Genomic DNA, 18405 nt, shown 5'->3' on the forward strand with positions numbered 1-18405 from the left:
TATATAGCATCATGAGATCCATTGTTAAATAGTATTTAAATATTTATAATATACACTCGGTTAGCACATACATTTTTTTGTTTTCTTAATTAATATTGAGTCGAAATGAAATCTTGTACACATAGGATGATGTATTGATGACTAATTTAGCGGCAGAGTGGTGGAATCTGTACGCCCTTGGGTGCAATTTTGGCATTGTAACATTCAGTGGTAAGGGCCGTGTCCTTCACAGCGGCGCCCAGGTAGGAGAAGTTAATGTCGGCCATCTCAATCCCGTCACAAGGGTTTGAAGAACTGCATTGTAAGGAGACGGCAATATTTCTGGACGAGGTTCCCCTGATGTTTCTGAAATGAACGTTGCTAATCTTCCACTTTGATGCGGCCCCACCAACTGGGCCAGTTCCAGACTTCGGCTTCTTCTTTCCGTAGTTTTGATCAATCACAATTGGAATTTGAACCTGATCCATGACAATGTTTTCGTAGGTAATATCGCTTGCTTCTCCTCCACTTTCCGCAGCCCAGGTCTTGATTCTGGCACCATTGGTGGTGTTTCTCAATGTGCAGTTGCTCACATGGATCTGGCTCACGCTCTTGTCGTCTATGCGCTTCCCAAGGCTCCCCACACTGCATTACCAAAAAAAGAAAGAAAGTAAATTTGACTTACACTCTTCAAATTCAAATTACCTTAAATAATATCCAATTTTTATAAGTAAAAATTCATGACTGGCTTGACAAAAAAAAAACAACCCATGACTAAGATCCAACTCATTAAGTTACCTTATTAAGCTCAATATCTGATTTATTATAATTTTTTTATTGCAAAAATACCCCTATTTATATTTCAACGTGTAATGGGGTGGTGTTTTAATTTTTGGTTCCCCAATTTATTGTGGTGATTCCCTCTAAGAATTTTGTTTGTAATTAATTATCCGTTTTATTATTATTAAAATTCATCGTTTATTGTACTTAATTTTTTCATGGATAATAATCTACCTATTACTTTTTGATATAAATTATTGTGTATTTATATTTTCTATAAATTACTGTGTACCTATTTTTCTATAATAATCTAACTATTTTTATTTATTTATAAATTATTGTGTATCTATATTTTCTATAAATTATTGTGCACCTATTTTTATGTAAAAAAATTTGGTAAACAATATATCTATATTTTTATAAGTATATATTTATATTTATATTTTTCACAGGTACATTATTGGATATGTAATTTACAGATTTTGTGTGTGGGGCAATTTTAGGGGTGATATTGATATGTTATTGATATGGAGTATTAATTACAATTATAGCAGTTAATGAAATGCTTGAAATAAATTATAAATAAAATATGAAGTCTTGTGGCAACGATGTAAAAACATAAAAATACTATGATATCTTATATCCTACTGGTCATTTAAATTTGAAATTGGCTTTTACATAGATTTATAAAATGATGGGTATATGTTTAGGAAATAGAAAATGTAGAGACCTATATTGGACAAGCCCTACAAAAAAAAAAATCCAATTAATTATTAATTAATCCTCATGAACGATCTTAATTAAGGATTATTGCATGCATGCATGAAGTGATTACCTGATGCCATGTCCTGGGCCACAAGTGATGTTGTTGACAAGGATGTCGTTCGAGCCCTGGCCGATGGAAACACAGTCATCACCGGTTCCGATAACGCTATTAAGGACTTTGACATTAGTTGAAGTGCTTATGTGCACGCCATCTGTGTTAGGGCTATCATCTGGAGCAGTAATGTGGACGTTGTTCATCGTCAAGTTGCTGCAGCCATAGATGTGGGCGTGGAAGAACTTGCTGTTCAAGGAAGTGATCCCCTCGACCAGGGTGTTGTTCACATGGTTGAACTTAAGAGACTGCAACAAACAAGAATCAAATAATTAATTAAATGGCCTCATAACATAAACAAGACTGCGTGCTCTTCTATTAATTAAGTATGCTTACAGATGGGGCTTGAGCGCAGCTGGACTTGTCCTTGCAGCCACTGCTTTTCCATGTACTCTCACCTTGACCGTCGAAAGTGCCTTCACCGGTGACTATCAAACCGTCAATCATCTCAAATGTAAACCATTCTGGAGACGCGTATAGACTGAGATCAGTGCTGGCTTTCACATATCCCTCAACTTCAACTATGATTGGCTCCTTTGAGCTGGTGCATGGCCCTTGAAATATCACAGGCCCTGTCATAAATGTCCCTTTGGGAATCAAAACCTTTGTTGGACCAGAGTAGTTTCCTCTACATGCAGCTACCCATGTCTTGATGAATGCCTGCATGCATGCGTAGACACAATTAATTAATACATGTTCATTGAAGAATAATTAATAGGAGAACAAAACGAAACAAAACAAAACATGCATGCATGATTTTGATGGAAACTCACCGATGCATTGTCATCACTAGGGCTTTCACCAGGGCCGGCTTCACCTGGGCCTGCTTCCTCTTCTGAAGAGTCCATCTTCTCGTCATCCACCTTCTCATCATCACCCGGCAACGACGGTAAATCGAGCTTGGCACCAGCTACGGTGCTCTTACCTCCTTTCATCTGGTCTTCGGTCTTAGCACCGAAGGCTGTGACATCAAATACTTTCCTATTGGTATCTGTAACGCTACGACGGGCACTAGCCTTGAAAAGATGTCCACGGGATACGCCATCGGCCACGCAAGAAAGCAAAGCTAAGCCAAGAAGAATAATAGCCTTGGCTGATGATCTCCTTGCAATGGCCATATTTCCCATAGACATCTTTCTATGTACAGATTTTGTAATTTGTTTAGAACTTTTTTAATCTGTTTACTGAAATGAACAATTGGGCATTTGCCTCCATATATCCATTTTGGGGATCTATTCTTAGAAGCTCCAACTGGAAAACTATCTAAATATTGTGATCCTAGTATTTTCTTTTCAATACTAGTTCTATGTTTAGTGATATGTCCCCAAATTTAGCCATGCAACCTCTCTAAACAGGCATAACAAACACCTATTGTTCATCATCCTCTGCTGCACCACTCATTAAAAGGCAAAAACAGGTCTATACCATCGGATGCGGGACCCGTATTGCATATCAGTCATGGCCCACAGAGTAAAACAATTCTGGTTTTGTCTCAAGCCAGCCCAAAGCTGACCTAAAGTCTTTTGGGCTGGGTCGAGAAACATTCACTTACAAGCACAACTAATTGGGCTTTCTTTTTTCTTTTTTCTTTTTTCTTTTTTCCAATTTCTTACGGAAAAACCAGAAACCCGTCGGGATATTTTCGTGGTATGTCAATTACACAATTTTCAAGTATTTTGCTCCGATTATATCCATTGAATTTGTGTCTCAACTCCAATCCAATGAACGCATACTAGGCTTTAAATTGGTGATTATGGAAGTAGTTTGCGAAGTCCAAGTTCCAGTCCGACTGAGAAAATCTGCCGCAAGAGCCTGGATCCTAGAGCAGAGCACTCTCTCTGACTCTCTGACTCTCTGACTCTCTGAGCCTCTGAGCCTCTGAGCTTGGCTTGGCCGCTGCCATAGTTTTAACAAAAGAGTAGGCTTTTCTCTCTTTCTCACTTTGGATTTCATTTATTCTTTTCAATAATGTTAATATTAGAAATTTATTTAGAAGAAGAAGAAGAAGAAGATGATGATGGAGGCACTGGAATTTGTAATGTCCGTGGAATTCTGGAGAATGGCGGTGCTCTGGACATTCTGTCTCCTCATCTCTTACTGGAAGCTCATTGCTTCAAATTCTTGTCCTTCCAAACCACCACCTTCACCTTCAGCATTTGGACATAGGCCTCTCTGCATTATCACTGGTGTATGTATGCCTTCTTCACTTCTTCTTCTTCAATTTCATTCATTGCTTTATGTAATGTTATTCAATATTAATACTTATCCAGGCAACGTCTGGATTGGGTGCGGCTGCTGCCCATGCTCTCTCCGCCCAAGGTTTCTTCGTGGTTCTTGGTAAGCATATTCCTGTTTGTTTTCACTCATCATTCAGTCCTGATGATAGAAAATTGTCATTTCTTTGCAATAATATTGTCCAATAAATGCTAATTAACAACTTCTTTCTCACTTTATAAGAATTATCTAAGATGCATATTCCTCTCTGCAGTTGGACGCACATCCCACTCGTTAGCAAAGGTAGGTACCCTATATCTCCTCTTCTTTTAGCTTATTCTTTATTGGGTCTTGCTTCAAATGATTTCCTGATATTAATTGTTTGTGTCATAGACGATGATGGACATCAAAACTCAGAACAAGAATGCACATCTCAAAGCATTTCAGGTTGATCTCGCATCGTTCGACTCAATTCTCCAGTTCAAAGCCTCCCTACAGAAGTGGCTTTCTGACTCAGAGATGCACTCTTCCATCCAACTCCTTATAAACAATGCCGGGATACTTGCAACTTCTTCCAGACTCACTTGTCAAGGCTACGATCAGTAATAACTATATTTTTCTTTTTATCTATGTACTGCTATAAGAATTTTTTCTCCCTTACATTAGTGGTTAACATTTCAATATGGCACTTGGCATTACATCCAGGTTTCCTTATCTCATGCATTGCTTACTAATGATTTCACATTTTTCTTTCTTTCTTTCTTTTCTTTCCTTCCTTCCAGGATGATGGCTACAAATTACTTAGGTGCATTCTCTCTGACCAAACTATTATTACCACTTCTCAGAAACAGTCCAATTCCTTCCCGTATAGTGAATGTAACGTCCTTCACACACCGAAGTGGTAAGAATCTTTCCGATATGTGTACTGAGAGCTTTTTAATTCATATTACTTTGTTGGACTGTACATCCATAAAACCGTAGTTACATCACTATGTTTGTCAGGATAGTTTTGTGCATGACTCCCTAGATCATGTTTGGCAAATGATATTTGCCCAATTTTAATGAACTTTATAATACAGGGCAGGATATGCTGTAATGAGAGTCCTTATCCTATCATTTCTGGATATGGATCAATTTGACTAGACCTTGGATGAAAAATGGCTTTCAAGTTTTCTACTCTTGTTGAACTGCTTTACCTTAAGATGCTTAAAAAGTTATAAAATGTAAATTTATTACTTATTCTTCCCCTCCCTCGTCTCTTCAGTTTTGAATGTACAGGTTAACAAGGACATTGTATCTGGGAAGTGCTTCGGCAGATCAAAACGGTACCCATATGCTCATGTCTATGAGTATACCAAACGTAAGCTCTGATTACCATACGAGTTACCCTAGAAAATCTGCTCTTTCTATTCTAATTTGAACATGCCCCTTTTGTTGATAGTATTCCTGCTGCTCTTCTCCTATGAGCTTCACCGGCAACTTGGCTTGATGGATATTTCTCGTCAGGTCTCTGTCATGTATGTGCTTATAACCTTTCTTCCATTTTTTTTCTTTCTTGAAAGATTTATGCAGAATTGTTAATAGTGAAAATTACCAATTAGTGCATTTCTATCTCCGTTTGCAATCATTAGACATTGAATCTTAATTTTTCTCAGATTCATGCATTAGATACTAGGTTTTGAAACTTCATTTTAATCATGATTAGTTTTATTTTGAAGTGCTGTGGATCCTGGAGTTGTAGAAACCAATATCATGCGAGAAGTTCCCTCATGCCTATCCAGTCTGGCTTTCATAATTTTGAAACTTCTGGGCCTGTTGCAGTCACCTGAAATTGGGGTTAGCTCCATTCTTGACGCAGCACTCGCCCCGCCAGTAAGATTTCCTCATTCTAACTATTTGCAGCTTGCTCATGTGAATGTGAATGCCACTGATTGTTTGTCCTATGTGTGTTGCAAACTTAATCAGAGTTTTGTGTCAAACTATCTCAAGAGCTAGCCCAACACCAATTCATGTCATTGCCAGTGTTCTAGTACTGCTGCCACTTGTGTGTTGTCTTATGCAAATGAGTGTTAAGATATGCAGTATATTATTTTTGAATAGTTCAGCTCCAAAGAACAATTTTAGGGTAAACAAAGCATTGTTTTCTGCAAGTTCATAGGTATTGCATCTCTTATAGTAATACAAAGCAATTGAACTGTAACAAAGCTGGGATGAGCCATGTTCTTATGTATGGTGTTGATGGGGCAATTTGGTTCAAGTTGTTTAAAATAAAAATAATGTCAACTTTTGCTGCTATTTATTCCTGAAGTTTCTAACATGAGAGTCACCATCTTGGCGATGCTGTCAAACATAACCTGGGTTGTTTAGACTGGTCCTCTGAACAAACCAGGTCTTTTGAAATTGAATCATGCATATAACCAGAAATCTGGTGGTTTGAGTGGTGATATCCTTGATTTGAGTTTAACAAGTGTATCGTTATGAATTCTTCTTGCGTGTCGTAGAAGCATAATGCTTGCTTCAGAATGTCCTGCATAAAAATGTGAATGCTTATTTAGTCTCTTGAAATGGATGGAGTTTTCAGTGAGATGTAACAATTCAGAACATCAAAAGTTTTGTAATCTGACGAGCAATTGTGTGTTAATTTCAGGAAACATCTGGCGTATACTATTTTGGTGGAAAGGGTGGGACCGTGAACTCCTCTGTGCTTTCATATGATGCCAAACTTGCCAAGGAACTTTGGAATGCATCAAGTGATCTATTTTTAGAGTCAGAGCTTGCTTCCAAGGAAACCATTTCTGCATCAGATGGTATATCATAGGTAGAATTGCGTGCAAATAAACGGATAGCGGCATGTGACTCGTTTTAACAGTAAATTAGATGAAACTGGTTGTTGAAAAAAGATTAGGAGGCAAATCGAAATTCAGCTATAAACTCCACAATCATCCACAATCATGACACGTGTACAAGATATCTGTGTACATAATTTATCCAGGTGTTTTCAACTTTAGATATTCTTATTTGGGATCTGAGATGTGGATGAGAACATCCAGACCAATTTGAGTTGTGGATAAGGTTAGTATCAATTACCAGTCCACTAAACTATAAGTCAGGGACATCAATCTGTCGGATGATAGATAATTTACAATACTTCAATCCTTCTTTCTGCAGTTTCGTTGTTCTATATAATTGAATCATAATATTCATAATTAAATGTTTAATACTCTAAAAACAATGGGTGTTGAATTATGCGTCTAATAACCATTTGTAGTATGAGTCCAAAAAACCATTTATGGCAAATTTAAAAACGTAAAAAACCCAAATAAAGTTATATGAGTCCAAAAAACCAGCGGCCAGTGGGGCTTTGATGGTTTATATAAAAATAATAATAATAAAAAGTCGAAAAAACCAGAAACCAGTTGATGGTTTATGCTTTATAGCCGTGGTCGGTGGACCCGTCAACTGCGCATTGTGGAAGGACGTACGATAGCTCATATTCATATCAGAAACAGGTGGATATAAACCATAGTTTTAGTCGGTCAGTGGGTTTAAAATTTAAATTATGCTATACAATAATATCAACTTGTAACTTTTTGCTCATGCATCATCACCAACCTTATATTCGACGTTAAATATGATTTAGACCAATTGATGAAGATAGTAAATTATGACTTGTGAAAAGAAATAAACTAAAACTAAAAGGAATCCGATGCAATGGTATGGTATATGCGTATGACATAGGACCCATATTGAGGACAACATATAAAAGGCATGTGTTTTTCAATTACGCGAACGTCTCTTTCACGAGAATAACTTTTTTGTAACGGGATGTCATCGTGGCGGCTAAATTCAGAACCTATCATATATTGTCATACTGCAAAATTAAAATACATGATAATGGATGATTAACTTAGAATAACACTACAGCCATATCTCAGTCGTTGGATCCACTCATTGCCTCCAATATAGACTAGTATAGTGTAGCTGTGGGAGTGGCTTATCTCGAGCTACCACGTCACACAATTATTCACACCAAAACTTCGCTCCTTAATCCTTTTTTTGGACTTTTTTTATTTTATATTTTTGATATGTGGCATTTTTTTTACATTTAAAATAATATCGTTGATATATTAGCTAACTTTTACTTTTCAAGTTTACGCTTATTAAATATATTCAATTTATCCAAAAAATTTCACAGCTTTCTTACCTCTTCTATTTATATCTCATAAGACTTTTCCAAACAGAGTGAGAGTAGAAGAGGAGAAGAGAAGAAGAAGAAGAAGAGCTCCTCCTCCTCCTCTTGTTGTTTGTAACATTGATTTTTAGATTGAATAATGGCAAACCGTCCTAAGCTAACCCGAGCTTTAAGCGTTAGGGAGCGAGTCGAGGACACTCTCGATGCGCACCGCAACGAACTCGTTGCCCTTCTCTCCAGGTTCGCTTATCAAACAAACCTTTTCTTTCTTTCTTTTTTCTCATAATTAATTATTCTTTCGTCTTCTATTGTTTTCAGCTCTGTTTGTTTCCCGAGAAAATCTGAGATGCACTATGTATGTTGTTAGATGACTGAGTTTCGTTTTATGTTTGGTTTGAAGGTATGTGGATCAGGGAAAAAACATATTGCAACCTCATGACCTGCTCGATGAGCTCGAGAAAGTCATCAGCGGTGATGAAGCCAAACAGAAGCTCAAAGATGGTCCTTTTAGCGAAGTCCTTAAATCAACACAGGTGTATTTTCTATCCCGGCCTGGTTTTTCTAATTCATATTATTTCCTCACGGAAACTCGAGATTGCTAAAAATAAAAACATTTCCAATTAGTTCTCATGCACTGTTTATTGATTTCCATGTGATCTGTCAGTAATTGGACATAGGATCAGTTAGTATAACATAGCTAAATCCTTTTCCGCCATTCTATGAACCAACTCCTCCTCTGTGATGACTGTGGGAATAAAATCATTTCACCATCAATTTTCCTAAACAACTGAAGCTATGGAAATTCAATTCCTTCTACAATTGATCTTTTGGGGTACATAAATATTGCATTGGCCAACCCAACTCATTTTGTCTAGTATTCCAACTTTTGCTAGTATTTGCTGACTCTCCAAAGAAATAGGACAGATTATCGAGAACTGAATGAAAATAGTTTCCAATACTACTTGTTTTACCTTTGGAAATTTTGGATTTGGATGGGGGTTGCTCATGGAAGGTTATTGTTATCAAAATGAATTTTTTGTTTGTGGAGGTTGGGCAATTTTCTTATGTCTTTCCGCACTCCCTGTTTGGGTTTTAAAATGTAAAATTATCTTTCCATGAATAAAAGGTGTATATTATGGTGTCAGGAAGCTATTGTTCTGCCTCCATATGTGGCCATAGCAGTTCGTCCAAGACCAGGTGTTTGGGAATACATTCGTGTTAATGTGCATGAGCTCAGTGTGGAAGAATTGACTGTTTCTCAATATCTTTGCTTTAAAGAAGAACTTGTCGATGGGGAGTAAGTAAACTTTGTCTTCTGTGAAATATTTATCTTCTCTGACAAGTAAGATTTGTATGAACTTATAAAGCTACGAGTTTTTCTTGCTAACATAATTTTCTATATACATGTATCAGGTCTAATAACAAATTTGTACTTGAGCTTGACTTTGAGCCGTTTAATGCTTCTTTTCCTCGTCCAACCCGGTCTTCATCCATTGGCAATGGTGTTCAATTCCTCAATCGCCACCTTTCTTCTGTTATGTTCCGTAACAAAGATTCGTTGGACCCATTACTTGATTTCCTTCGAGCACACAAATATAAAGGGCATGTAAGTTTGCTGAACAAGGATTTTTTTTTTATAAATGATTTTTTATTTATTGTCTATATGCTACTGTGACCTTTATTTACTTTTATCTTTTTGTCTATATGGTATGAGTTAGTCCTTTTAATTTCATCCTGATAAAGGATTTATAACTTTCTCTAAATATTAAACACCTGGAATATAAAGTATTCAAACTAGTTGGTGTTTTTGTTTGAGGGCTTTCTTGAGATAGTTAACTTAATTTTAAAAAATTGTGTAGGCGTTGATGTTGAATGATCGGATACAGAGCATTCCCAAGCTTCAGTCAGTTTTGGGGAAGGCTGAGGATTATCTTTCTAAGCTTCCACCCGACACACCTTATTCTGAGTTTGAATATGCGTAAGCTTACATACCAGACACACTTGCACACACAAATCAATACCTATGTTCTCTCTGCCAGACTACAACTGCCTCATAGAATTAATAACTGAAATGGAGATGTACTTTAGAACAGTATAGTTGCAATTCCTGGTATCTTATGCCTTTTGATTTCCTGTTACTTGTATGTAGATTACAAGGAATGGGTTTCGAGCGAGGATGGGGAGATAATGCAGTACATGTATTGGAGATGATGCATCTTCTCTTAGATATCCTTCAGGCTCCTGATCCTTCTATATTGGAGACATTTCTTGGGAGAGTACCGATGGTGTTTAATGTTGTCATTTTGTCTCCACATGGATACTTTGGACAAGCAAATGTTTTAGGCCTACCTGACACTGGCGGGCAGGTATTATTTGTCGTCTTTTTTTTTTTTCTTTAAATGACTAACAGGCTCCATGATACTTGTTGTTTATCCTTGCATTACCTCTTCATACCTATACTTTGGGTACAGTGTAATCTTTTATGATGAGCTTTTAGATGTTAGCTATCAATGCAACATAACAATTGAGAATTTACATAATGTATATGCAGATTGTCTATATACTGGACCAAGTGCGCGCCCTTGAAAATGAAATGCTGCATAGAATTCAGAGGCAAGGATTAGATATCGCTCCAAGGATCCTTATTGTAAGTGTCTTTATCCTTATTGTAGGAATCCTTATGGTAGATTTTGTGTGCACAAGTTCACGCATTTTTCACTGGTCGATCAAGGTGACCAGGCTAATACCTGATTCAAAAGGAACTACATGCAACCAGCGTCTGGAAAGAGTCAGTGGAACAGAGCACACCCATATTTTAAGAGTTCCTTTTAGATCAGAGAAAGGAATTCTTCGTAAGTGGATCTCAAGGTTTGATGTATGGCCTTATTTGGAGACCTTTGCTGAGGTAAAATTCGGATAATGCGTCAAGCTCTAATTACTCTTATCACTGAAAATAGTGCTTTAAATCTGACACAGTATATATAGGAATTATTCTTTATATTTTGATTGAACTGATAATGCGTCATAAATCTACACCTTGAAGAAAGGGCACTTTCTGTGTATGTCATTTCAGAGATCCCTGATTTCCACTGTTGTCAGTTCTCTTACAAGTAGTAAATCTGCAAAGTTATGCTTTCTGCGATTTCATCATCTTAAATGGATAAGGTTTCTCTGTCCATCCGCATCACTGTTGTAGACTCGTAGCTTTGGTAACCCTTCTTCTGATGTCACTGATGCCATTGTCTCATGTCACTTCCTTGATTCTGAAAGTACACATGACTTTATTCACTACTTGCATATTCAGAATTATATAGAACTATTCACTCATTCATGCTTTTTCAGTTTTTGATGTCTGATGTCATCATTGTTTTGCATGTGATCAGGATGCTGCAAGTGAACTTACTGCTGAGTTACAGGGATATCCAGATTTTATAATTGGGAATTATAGTGATGGGAATCTTGTTGCATCTTTGTTGGCTTACAAAATGGGAGTTACACAGGTTCGATATTTTTGCAGCTATAAAGTTTATCCTATTATCTAACAAGAATGTCATCTGAAGTTTTGATATGTACAGTGCACGATTGCGCATGCATTGGAGAAAACAAAATATCCAGATTCAGATATATATTGGAAGAAGTTCGAGGATAAATACCATTTCTCATCTCAGTTCACGGCTGACCTTATAGCCATGAATAATGCAGATTTTATAATCACCAGCACATACCAAGAGATTGCAGGAACGTAAGTCTTCCAACTCAGTTGTGTTCAGTTTAATCTGGCATTATCCATGTCGGTTTAGACTGCTTTGGTTTTCTTAATACAAAAAAGCAACCCACCTCATTACTTAATCATCAATGGTGGTTTTGACAATTGGAGTTGTCGTTGCTTCTCCAAATACATCCTCATTCTCTGTTTCAGTGATGTTAATTTCCTTCTTTGCTTAAGGTTTTCTTTATCTGTTCTTTCAGGAAGAATACTGTTGGTCAGTATGAGAGCCACAGCTCTTTCACTCTTCCGGGTCAGTACCGAGTTGTTCATGGAATTGATGTGTTTGATCCAAAGTTCAATATCGTGTCTCCTGGAGCAGATATGGCCATTTATTTCCCTTACTCTGAAACGACAAAGAGACTTACGTCCCTACATGGTTCCATAGAAGAGTTGCTGTATGATCCTGCCCAGAATGATGTGCACATGTGAGTTCCTTCATGGTATATCAAATGTGACAATACAAGTATTTTGTGGCAGTCACTTGATAATGTGATATTTCTTCTTTCTTGGCTCAGTGGCACAATAGATGATCGTTCAAAGCCCTTGTTGTTCTCAATGGCAAGGCTGGACCGGGTGAAAAACATATCTGGGTTGGTCGAGTGCTATGCTAAGAATCCCAAACTGAGGGATCTGGTAAACCTCGTCGTGGTTGCTGGTTACATTGATGTGAAGAAGTCAAAAGATAGAGAAGAGATTGAAGAGATTGAGAAGATGCATGGTCTTCTAAAGGAGTACAAATTAAATGGTCAATTTCGATGGATTTCAGCCCAAAATAATCGAGCACGTAATGGTGAGCTATATCGTTACATAGCAGATACACGAGGTGCTTTTGTTCAGGTACGTTATATATAGGCGTCAGTCAATTTGTTTCATAGAGAACTCCTGGGGCAATCTAATTTACTTTGTTTGGTGTTTGTAATCGCAGCCTGCATTGTACGAAGCTTTTGGACTGACAGTTGTGGAGGCCATGACATGTGGCCTTCCAACATTTGCCACTTGCCATGGTGGCCCTGCTGAGATTATTGAGCACGGTAAATCAGGATTTCATATTGATCCTTATCACCCTGAGCAAGCTGGTGCACTTATGGCAGATTTCTTTGAACGTTGTAAGGAGGATCCAAGCTATTGGAGTACATTCTCAGATGCAGGCCTTAAAAGAATTTATGAAAGGTTAGTGTCTTTTATACACTTGTGTGGTGGGATAGCATTAGTACTTGTTTAAAAACAATGTGTTATGAAGTCTGGCGGGACCTTGGTAACATTGCAGGTACACATGGAAGATTTATTCGGAAAGGCTAATGACATTGGCTGGTGTTTATGGTTTCTGGAAGTATGTGTCAAAGCTAGAAAGGCGTGAGACCAGAAGATATCTCGAGATGTTCTACATTCTGAAGTTCCGTGATTTGGTGAGTAGTTAGTATTATTGTTATTGTTACGTGAATGACAATCTTTGGTTGAGATCAAATGAATTATCTTCATAAAATTCATTATGCTTGAATTGTTGTTTCAGGCAAATTCTGTTCCTCCAGCAAGTGATGAGTGATGCGTGGTGATGATTGACATCAAAAGCTTCAATTGCTGAGCTGTTGAAGCCATAACTCAGTGACTCTGATTCACAAGGTAATGGTTGTACAGATAAAATAAAGTTACGCTTTGTGTTGTGTATGTATATGTAATAAAATTGAACTGGATCCAAGCTCTTCTGCTGCGGCATTGTAATATCATATTTATGCTCCGGATAAAATTACAATAAAATAAAGCTCTTGTGAACGGATTGATATGCCTGCCAAAACAAATTGTCATGGGTTACGAATTTGTTCAAAAAACGAAAATCTTATAATTGGACAACAATATATGTTAACAAGATGACACAATATCATATCGTATGAACGTTTTTGCAGGACACCACATATAATGAAACCGAAAATGGAGACTGTTTTTCATATGCGCCCACAGGTTACTGGGCTCTACACCAAAAGCGCCTGTGGGTTCAAAAATTCAATCGAAGATTATATTTTAGGCTCTGTTCCGAGCCAAGCCAATCCAATCCAATCCTACCTTAGTTGGAGAATGTCTTTTGGTCTCTTCCTTGTAACTCATTATTGCCATGTGATCTCTCTCTCTCTCTCTCTCTCTCTCTCTCTCCTTGCCAGAAACAGAAAGACTAGGCCCAAGCCACTTTCTCGCGCTTTCACTCTCTTCTTCTGACACCTGACATCGCTGACAAGCCTGCCGGCATGCATATAACCAGCTTTTTTGACCATATCACATGTTACTACACAAAATCTTCTTCCTTCCATGTATTTTCACCCTCATTTTCAACGGTCAAATACTCTCTCTCTCTCTCTCTCGTTAACCACCAAAGTACCAACCAACAGTAAGTAGAATATTTAATTACTTGTTACATTATCCACTGCCACCCATTCTCCTTGTTCTTAATAATGTTTTTCTTGCTTGTTACCAGTCATTAGGTTTTGAATCTAGGACCATTGTTGTTAGATAGCTTATTTAGGTTTCTTGTATTTATTTAGGTCCTTGGGCAAAACGTTCCACGATTTCCAATTTTAATACCAAACCACACTAAGTCATTGCTAGTTAAACACTAGGGGACAAACGTAGACGAACAAGCTACCAAATTAGAGTAAAGTTGAAAACTTAAAAAGCATCTCCAATCCTAGAGCCCATAAACTTTTACAAATAAACACCGTTACTGGCACGAAACTTTCTCTTGCACCAGAGGAAACAACAATATTTATATGAACCGAGACCTACTACTACATGATCTAGACCTTGACCATTGTGTTGTGCTTCGCAGTTTGGGAGAGCTCTTAATCTCGACCCTATCACCACGTGCACTTTGCATCCATAACTAGAAGGAAGAGCTTACTTTACTAATATTTAAAACAAACCCAAAACACCTGACAAGTTGGGGAATCTCTCAAGAAGAAAACTAGCTTGGGTCTTTAGCTACACCTACATCTGCCCAAATGAGTGAGCAAGATAAGCTAGTGTCCCTACTAGGGGTGCGTTAATGTATGTGGCTGGCTCTGACTGCTCATAATCTGACCGTTGATCTGGAAACCTGTCATGCTGGTCGGGCCCACCAATCACTGCACCCACCAGGATGTTGGGGTTTGGGGACTGGGACCTCATCACACTGAACCCAGAAGAGCACTGGATCTTGGCTGGGTGTGCGGCAATGGACGGCAGGGATGAGCCCCTGTGGTGAATCCTTCGTGGGTACCTTGGGCCATACCCCACCATGTAGGACATCTTCAAGGGATTGTCTCCTAGTAGGTAATCCACCTGATAAAACATTCATAACAAAATTAAAAAGAGATTAATTAAGACATAGATACTTGCTTAGCTGGTTTGTTGTTCGAGTATCCTTTAATTAGCAAAAGAGGAATGTCTTTAACATGAAATGTGTTTGTGGGACACTGACCTGTCTTTTGGCAATAGCTCGGAGCCTCTTAGGGGTGATGGCGGTTCCACCACAATTGACCACCTGGCGGGCAGTGGTTAAGTATTTGGCGTAGCTTAAGAGCAGAAATGAGGTGGAGGTCACATATTGCATGTTGCTATCATTCATTTTGAAAAGAAGACCACCTGCAATAAAAACCAAGACCAATACTAGCCGTTACAAACAGGACCACTCTCTAGTCTTTTAAGAGAGAGCGAGAGAGAGGGAAAAAAAACAATACCTGGGGTGTATTGGGCTGAAGAGTAAGAGGCTCCTGGTATGATTGAACAGATAAAACTATCTGCATGACCTTTGTAGTCATGGAGGGATCTGACCTTTTGGATGAGGAATGCCTGTAAAATCAAAGGGCATTATAGATCAAAAGACTGAGGAACATAAAAGATAAAGCCAGCTGCAAAAACAAGTTTTTATTATTATTATAGAAATGGGACCTTGGAAAGAAGAATTCTTGCTCCAACATGCTTATTATCCCATCCAAATGTGTTATCAAACTCGGCGGCCCCAAGGATCTGGCCATTAGCTTGAATGTAGTTGAGATAGGTTGGATTTTTGGTGGCCTTTTGCAGCCAAGCAGCAGCCCACAATAGCTCATCCTAACATTATCAGGAGACAAAAAAGATGACACCTTTAGGTTTAGCCACCCTCTAGAAAGTAGAAAGAACAATATAATTTGGGTATTGGAAAATTAACTGAAAAGTATACCTGATAACCAGAGTAATCACAATAGAAGGGGCACACATATTTCCTCAATCCAGTGCTGTAGGCTCCTCTGTGCTTATCAGCAAACTCAAACACCTGGACCCAGAAGCAAACATGATCTCAGTTTTTGGGGAACTTTGAAAGACCCACCTGTTTCTTATTTCTTTTGGGGTTAAAGTTTCAACTTTGGTTTAGCTTCACATATTTACTTACGCTGATAGCCCTCCTGGCCAAAAGTTTGGAGTAAGTACGGTCACTTCTTCTGAAGACCAATGATGCAGCTGCAAGAGCAGCAGCAGTTTCAGCTGCTACTTCAGAACCGGGGGTGTTTTGGTCAATCTTGAAAACACTTCTTGGGGTATCCATGTCTTCTGGCCTCTCCCAACAAGCATGGTCCTTGTTAGCATCACCAACCTACCAAGTAACACCCAGAATCAACCTTAGCGTTCATGTTCTTATCCCCCCATAAATTTTGTTAATTTCTGATAGAACAAAAAAAAAACAAAAGGGAACAAAATGCCTGTTCTCTAAAAGAAATAATAGACACAAGGAATATGAAGAATGCAGAGCAAAAACCTGAACATAGATGGTGCCTGGGTGGGCAGTTGCTTTGAGGAGGTAATCAGTAGCCCAACGAATGGCTTCCTTGGCATTCTGCAACTCACCCTTCATCAACCCACCAAACTCAATAACACTCCATGAAAGCATGGTGGTGGTAAAAGCCATGGGAAACCCAAACTTCACATTGTCCCCTGCATCATAGTACCCTCCAACCAAATCAACCTGCATTTGAGAGCACCACATAGAATACAAATAAGGAAAATCCCAGTTGAGAAAGAAAACCAAAACAAAGAAAGACAGAAAGAAAAAATGTGGGTTTTTGCATACATGCAGGGCTGAGCCATCTGAAAGACCAGAATCTCTCCTCCAAGAAATCCTCTGGTTAGAAGGGAGCTTCCCTGACCTCTGGCCTTCAAAGAAGAGGATGGACTTAGTGAGAGCATCTCTGTAGTTGTGACTGGCAAAGCGAGGATGGCGATGGCGTTGGATTGGGTTGTGGTAGTGCCCAGGAAAGGCATTGGCATTGCAGAGCAGCAGAGTGGTAAAGCAAGAGAGGAGGAGAAATACAAGTGGGAAAGAGAAACCAAACAGAGCCATTTTGGCTGCCCCAAGTAAAAAAGTAATAATACAATACCCAACCAACAAACCAACAAACCAACTGCCAACCTATGGAACTGGAAGCCGCAGTGGAAGAAGCAGACACCTCCCTCCCTTTGTATTTATAAACTGCAAGCTAGCTGGGTCTCTCTTTAACGTGCTAGGTCATAATCATAATTAACTCCACATCCTCCAATAATGGCTTTGGCTTTTGTTAATTAAGATTTAAATTATCCTTTTGCAAATGAGGCATATTTGTCACTGTTTTGGTTCACTCACTGTGTAAGGTAATGTGCATGTCCCTTTTGATATTCTGGAATGCGTCTGCCCCCATTAACAATACTGGTCCCATCCCATGGGGAGGCCTTACTCTCATTTGCAAACGAAAGCTCAAATAATATTTTTGGTGTTTCACTTATTTATCAGGAAATTACAGGTAGTTTAAAATAATAATAACAAAAGGCAAATTTAATGCCTTGGAGATTACTGGTCACGGGCTTTTAATCTGTAGAAAAATTTGATAAAATAATAAGTACCCTTGTTTGATTGTTATGGTTACAACTGAACTGGAGTAAGCTCCAATTGCTTTGGAACTGAGCTTAGAGGAACTGTTGCCCATACTCTATGACACAGAGAGTCAAAAACTAGTGTCAGAGAAAGGTGATGAACACGTATAAAGATGGGCTCGAATTCGACATTTGAACTGAAATAATATGCTGTCGGAGAAAAGTAGTGAGCCTAAACGTGGGTTTTGCTTCCGGTGCAGATGTTTGAGTTGTGAGATTAAATTCACCCATCACAAAATGGTCAATAAAGACCCATTCATAAGTACCAATGCTTGTGATGGAGCTCATGAATCAAGAAATATGGATAAGAAGCCAAAAAAACACCTCAACTTCTGGTTCTAAGCCACCATCGACCTGACCTTATGGATTTTGCACAAAATTAACAGCAGCATTTGATAACTTGGACAAAGTTAGAAGAAGCTCTCTAAACAGCCTCATCTCTAGTCAGGATCAGGATGAGCAAAAGATAATATCATGATGAATCCCTGCTTATTTTGAAGCATGTGCTGTGAAAAAGTTTCTTTCTTGCTATGACCACCAGTGCCATGTTGAGAAGATTACTTGTTTTTTTTTATTTTCTAATGATCGGTCTGTCTTGAGTTTGCATATGCGATACAGCATCATATTATATGGTGGGGTATTTTGAGCCTGATTTTTTTTATAATTACAAGAGGACCCCAAAAGCCA

General features: G+C 38.3%; 4 protein-coding genes across 9 annotated transcripts; 2 read left to right on the forward strand and 2 right to left on the reverse strand.

The window, feature by feature from the left end:
* Positions 1 to 4: 4 nt before the first annotated feature.
* LOC103333992 (exopolygalacturonase-like) lies at positions 5 to 2830 on the reverse strand. The gene is made up of 4 exons (XM_008236903.3): positions 2410 to 2830; positions 1973 to 2296; positions 1595 to 1884; positions 5 to 624 (listed from the first exon to the last, which is right to left on the reverse strand). The coding sequence occupies exons 1-4, from the start codon at positions 2767 to 2769 to the stop codon at positions 147 to 149; spliced, it is 1452 nt and encodes a 483-aa protein (XP_008235125.1). The 5' UTR covers positions 2770 to 2830; the 3' UTR covers positions 5 to 146.
* A 437-nt stretch (positions 2831 to 3267) lies between these two features.
* Positions 3268 to 6857, forward strand: LOC103333991 (uncharacterized). 6 transcript variants are annotated; one of them, XM_089054225.1, is made up of 10 exons: positions 3268 to 3554; positions 3633 to 3824; positions 3907 to 3973; positions 4125 to 4153; positions 4244 to 4452; positions 4633 to 4751; positions 5115 to 5210; positions 5292 to 5367; positions 5569 to 5722; positions 6498 to 6857. In XM_089054225.1, exons 2-10 carry the CDS (start codon positions 3648 to 3650, stop codon positions 6666 to 6668), a joined length of 1098 nt encoding a protein of 365 aa, XP_088910351.1. In that variant the 5' UTR covers positions 3268 to 3554; positions 3633 to 3647; the 3' UTR covers positions 6669 to 6857. The 6 variants fall into 6 exon arrangements, with proteins under 6 accessions (XP_088910351.1, XP_088910350.1, XP_088910355.1 ...); XM_089054224.1 differs by having other exon boundaries at positions 3269 to 3554; positions 3630 to 3824; XM_089054229.1 differs by having other exon boundaries at positions 3271 to 3554; positions 3630 to 3824; positions 4094 to 4153.
* A 1233-nt stretch (positions 6858 to 8090) lies between these two features.
* Positions 8091 to 13581, forward strand: SUS3 (sucrose synthase 3). Its single transcript, XM_008236901.3, has 15 exons — positions 8091 to 8282; positions 8443 to 8575; positions 9188 to 9339; positions 9456 to 9648; positions 9902 to 10020; positions 10192 to 10408; positions 10594 to 10689; positions 10774 to 10947; positions 11426 to 11542; positions 11618 to 11784; positions 12012 to 12236; positions 12327 to 12648; positions 12737 to 12981; positions 13079 to 13217; positions 13322 to 13581. The coding sequence occupies exons 1-15, from the start codon at positions 8182 to 8184 to the stop codon at positions 13352 to 13354; spliced, it is 2433 nt and encodes an 810-aa protein (XP_008235123.2). The 5' UTR covers positions 8091 to 8181; the 3' UTR covers positions 13355 to 13581.
* An 846-nt stretch (positions 13582 to 14427) lies between these two features.
* On the reverse strand, positions 14428 to 17278 carry GH9B13 (glycosyl hydrolase 9B13). Its single transcript, XM_008236900.3, has 8 exons — positions 16883 to 17278; positions 16571 to 16777; positions 16208 to 16408; positions 15998 to 16090; positions 15727 to 15888; positions 15516 to 15627; positions 15257 to 15420; positions 14428 to 15117 (listed from the first exon to the last, which is right to left on the reverse strand). The coding sequence occupies exons 1-8, from the start codon at positions 17150 to 17152 to the stop codon at positions 14785 to 14787; spliced, it is 1542 nt and encodes a 513-aa protein (XP_008235122.2). The 5' UTR covers positions 17153 to 17278; the 3' UTR covers positions 14428 to 14784.
* Positions 17279 to 18405: the final 1127 nt, after the last annotated feature.

This window comes from Prunus mume, linkage group LG6, assembly GCF_029339155.1.
Source record: "Prunus mume cultivar Tortuosa linkage group LG6, ASM2933915v1, whole genome shotgun sequence".
In the NCBI taxonomy this organism is placed as follows: Eukaryota; Viridiplantae; Streptophyta; class Magnoliopsida; order Rosales; family Rosaceae; genus Prunus; species Prunus mume.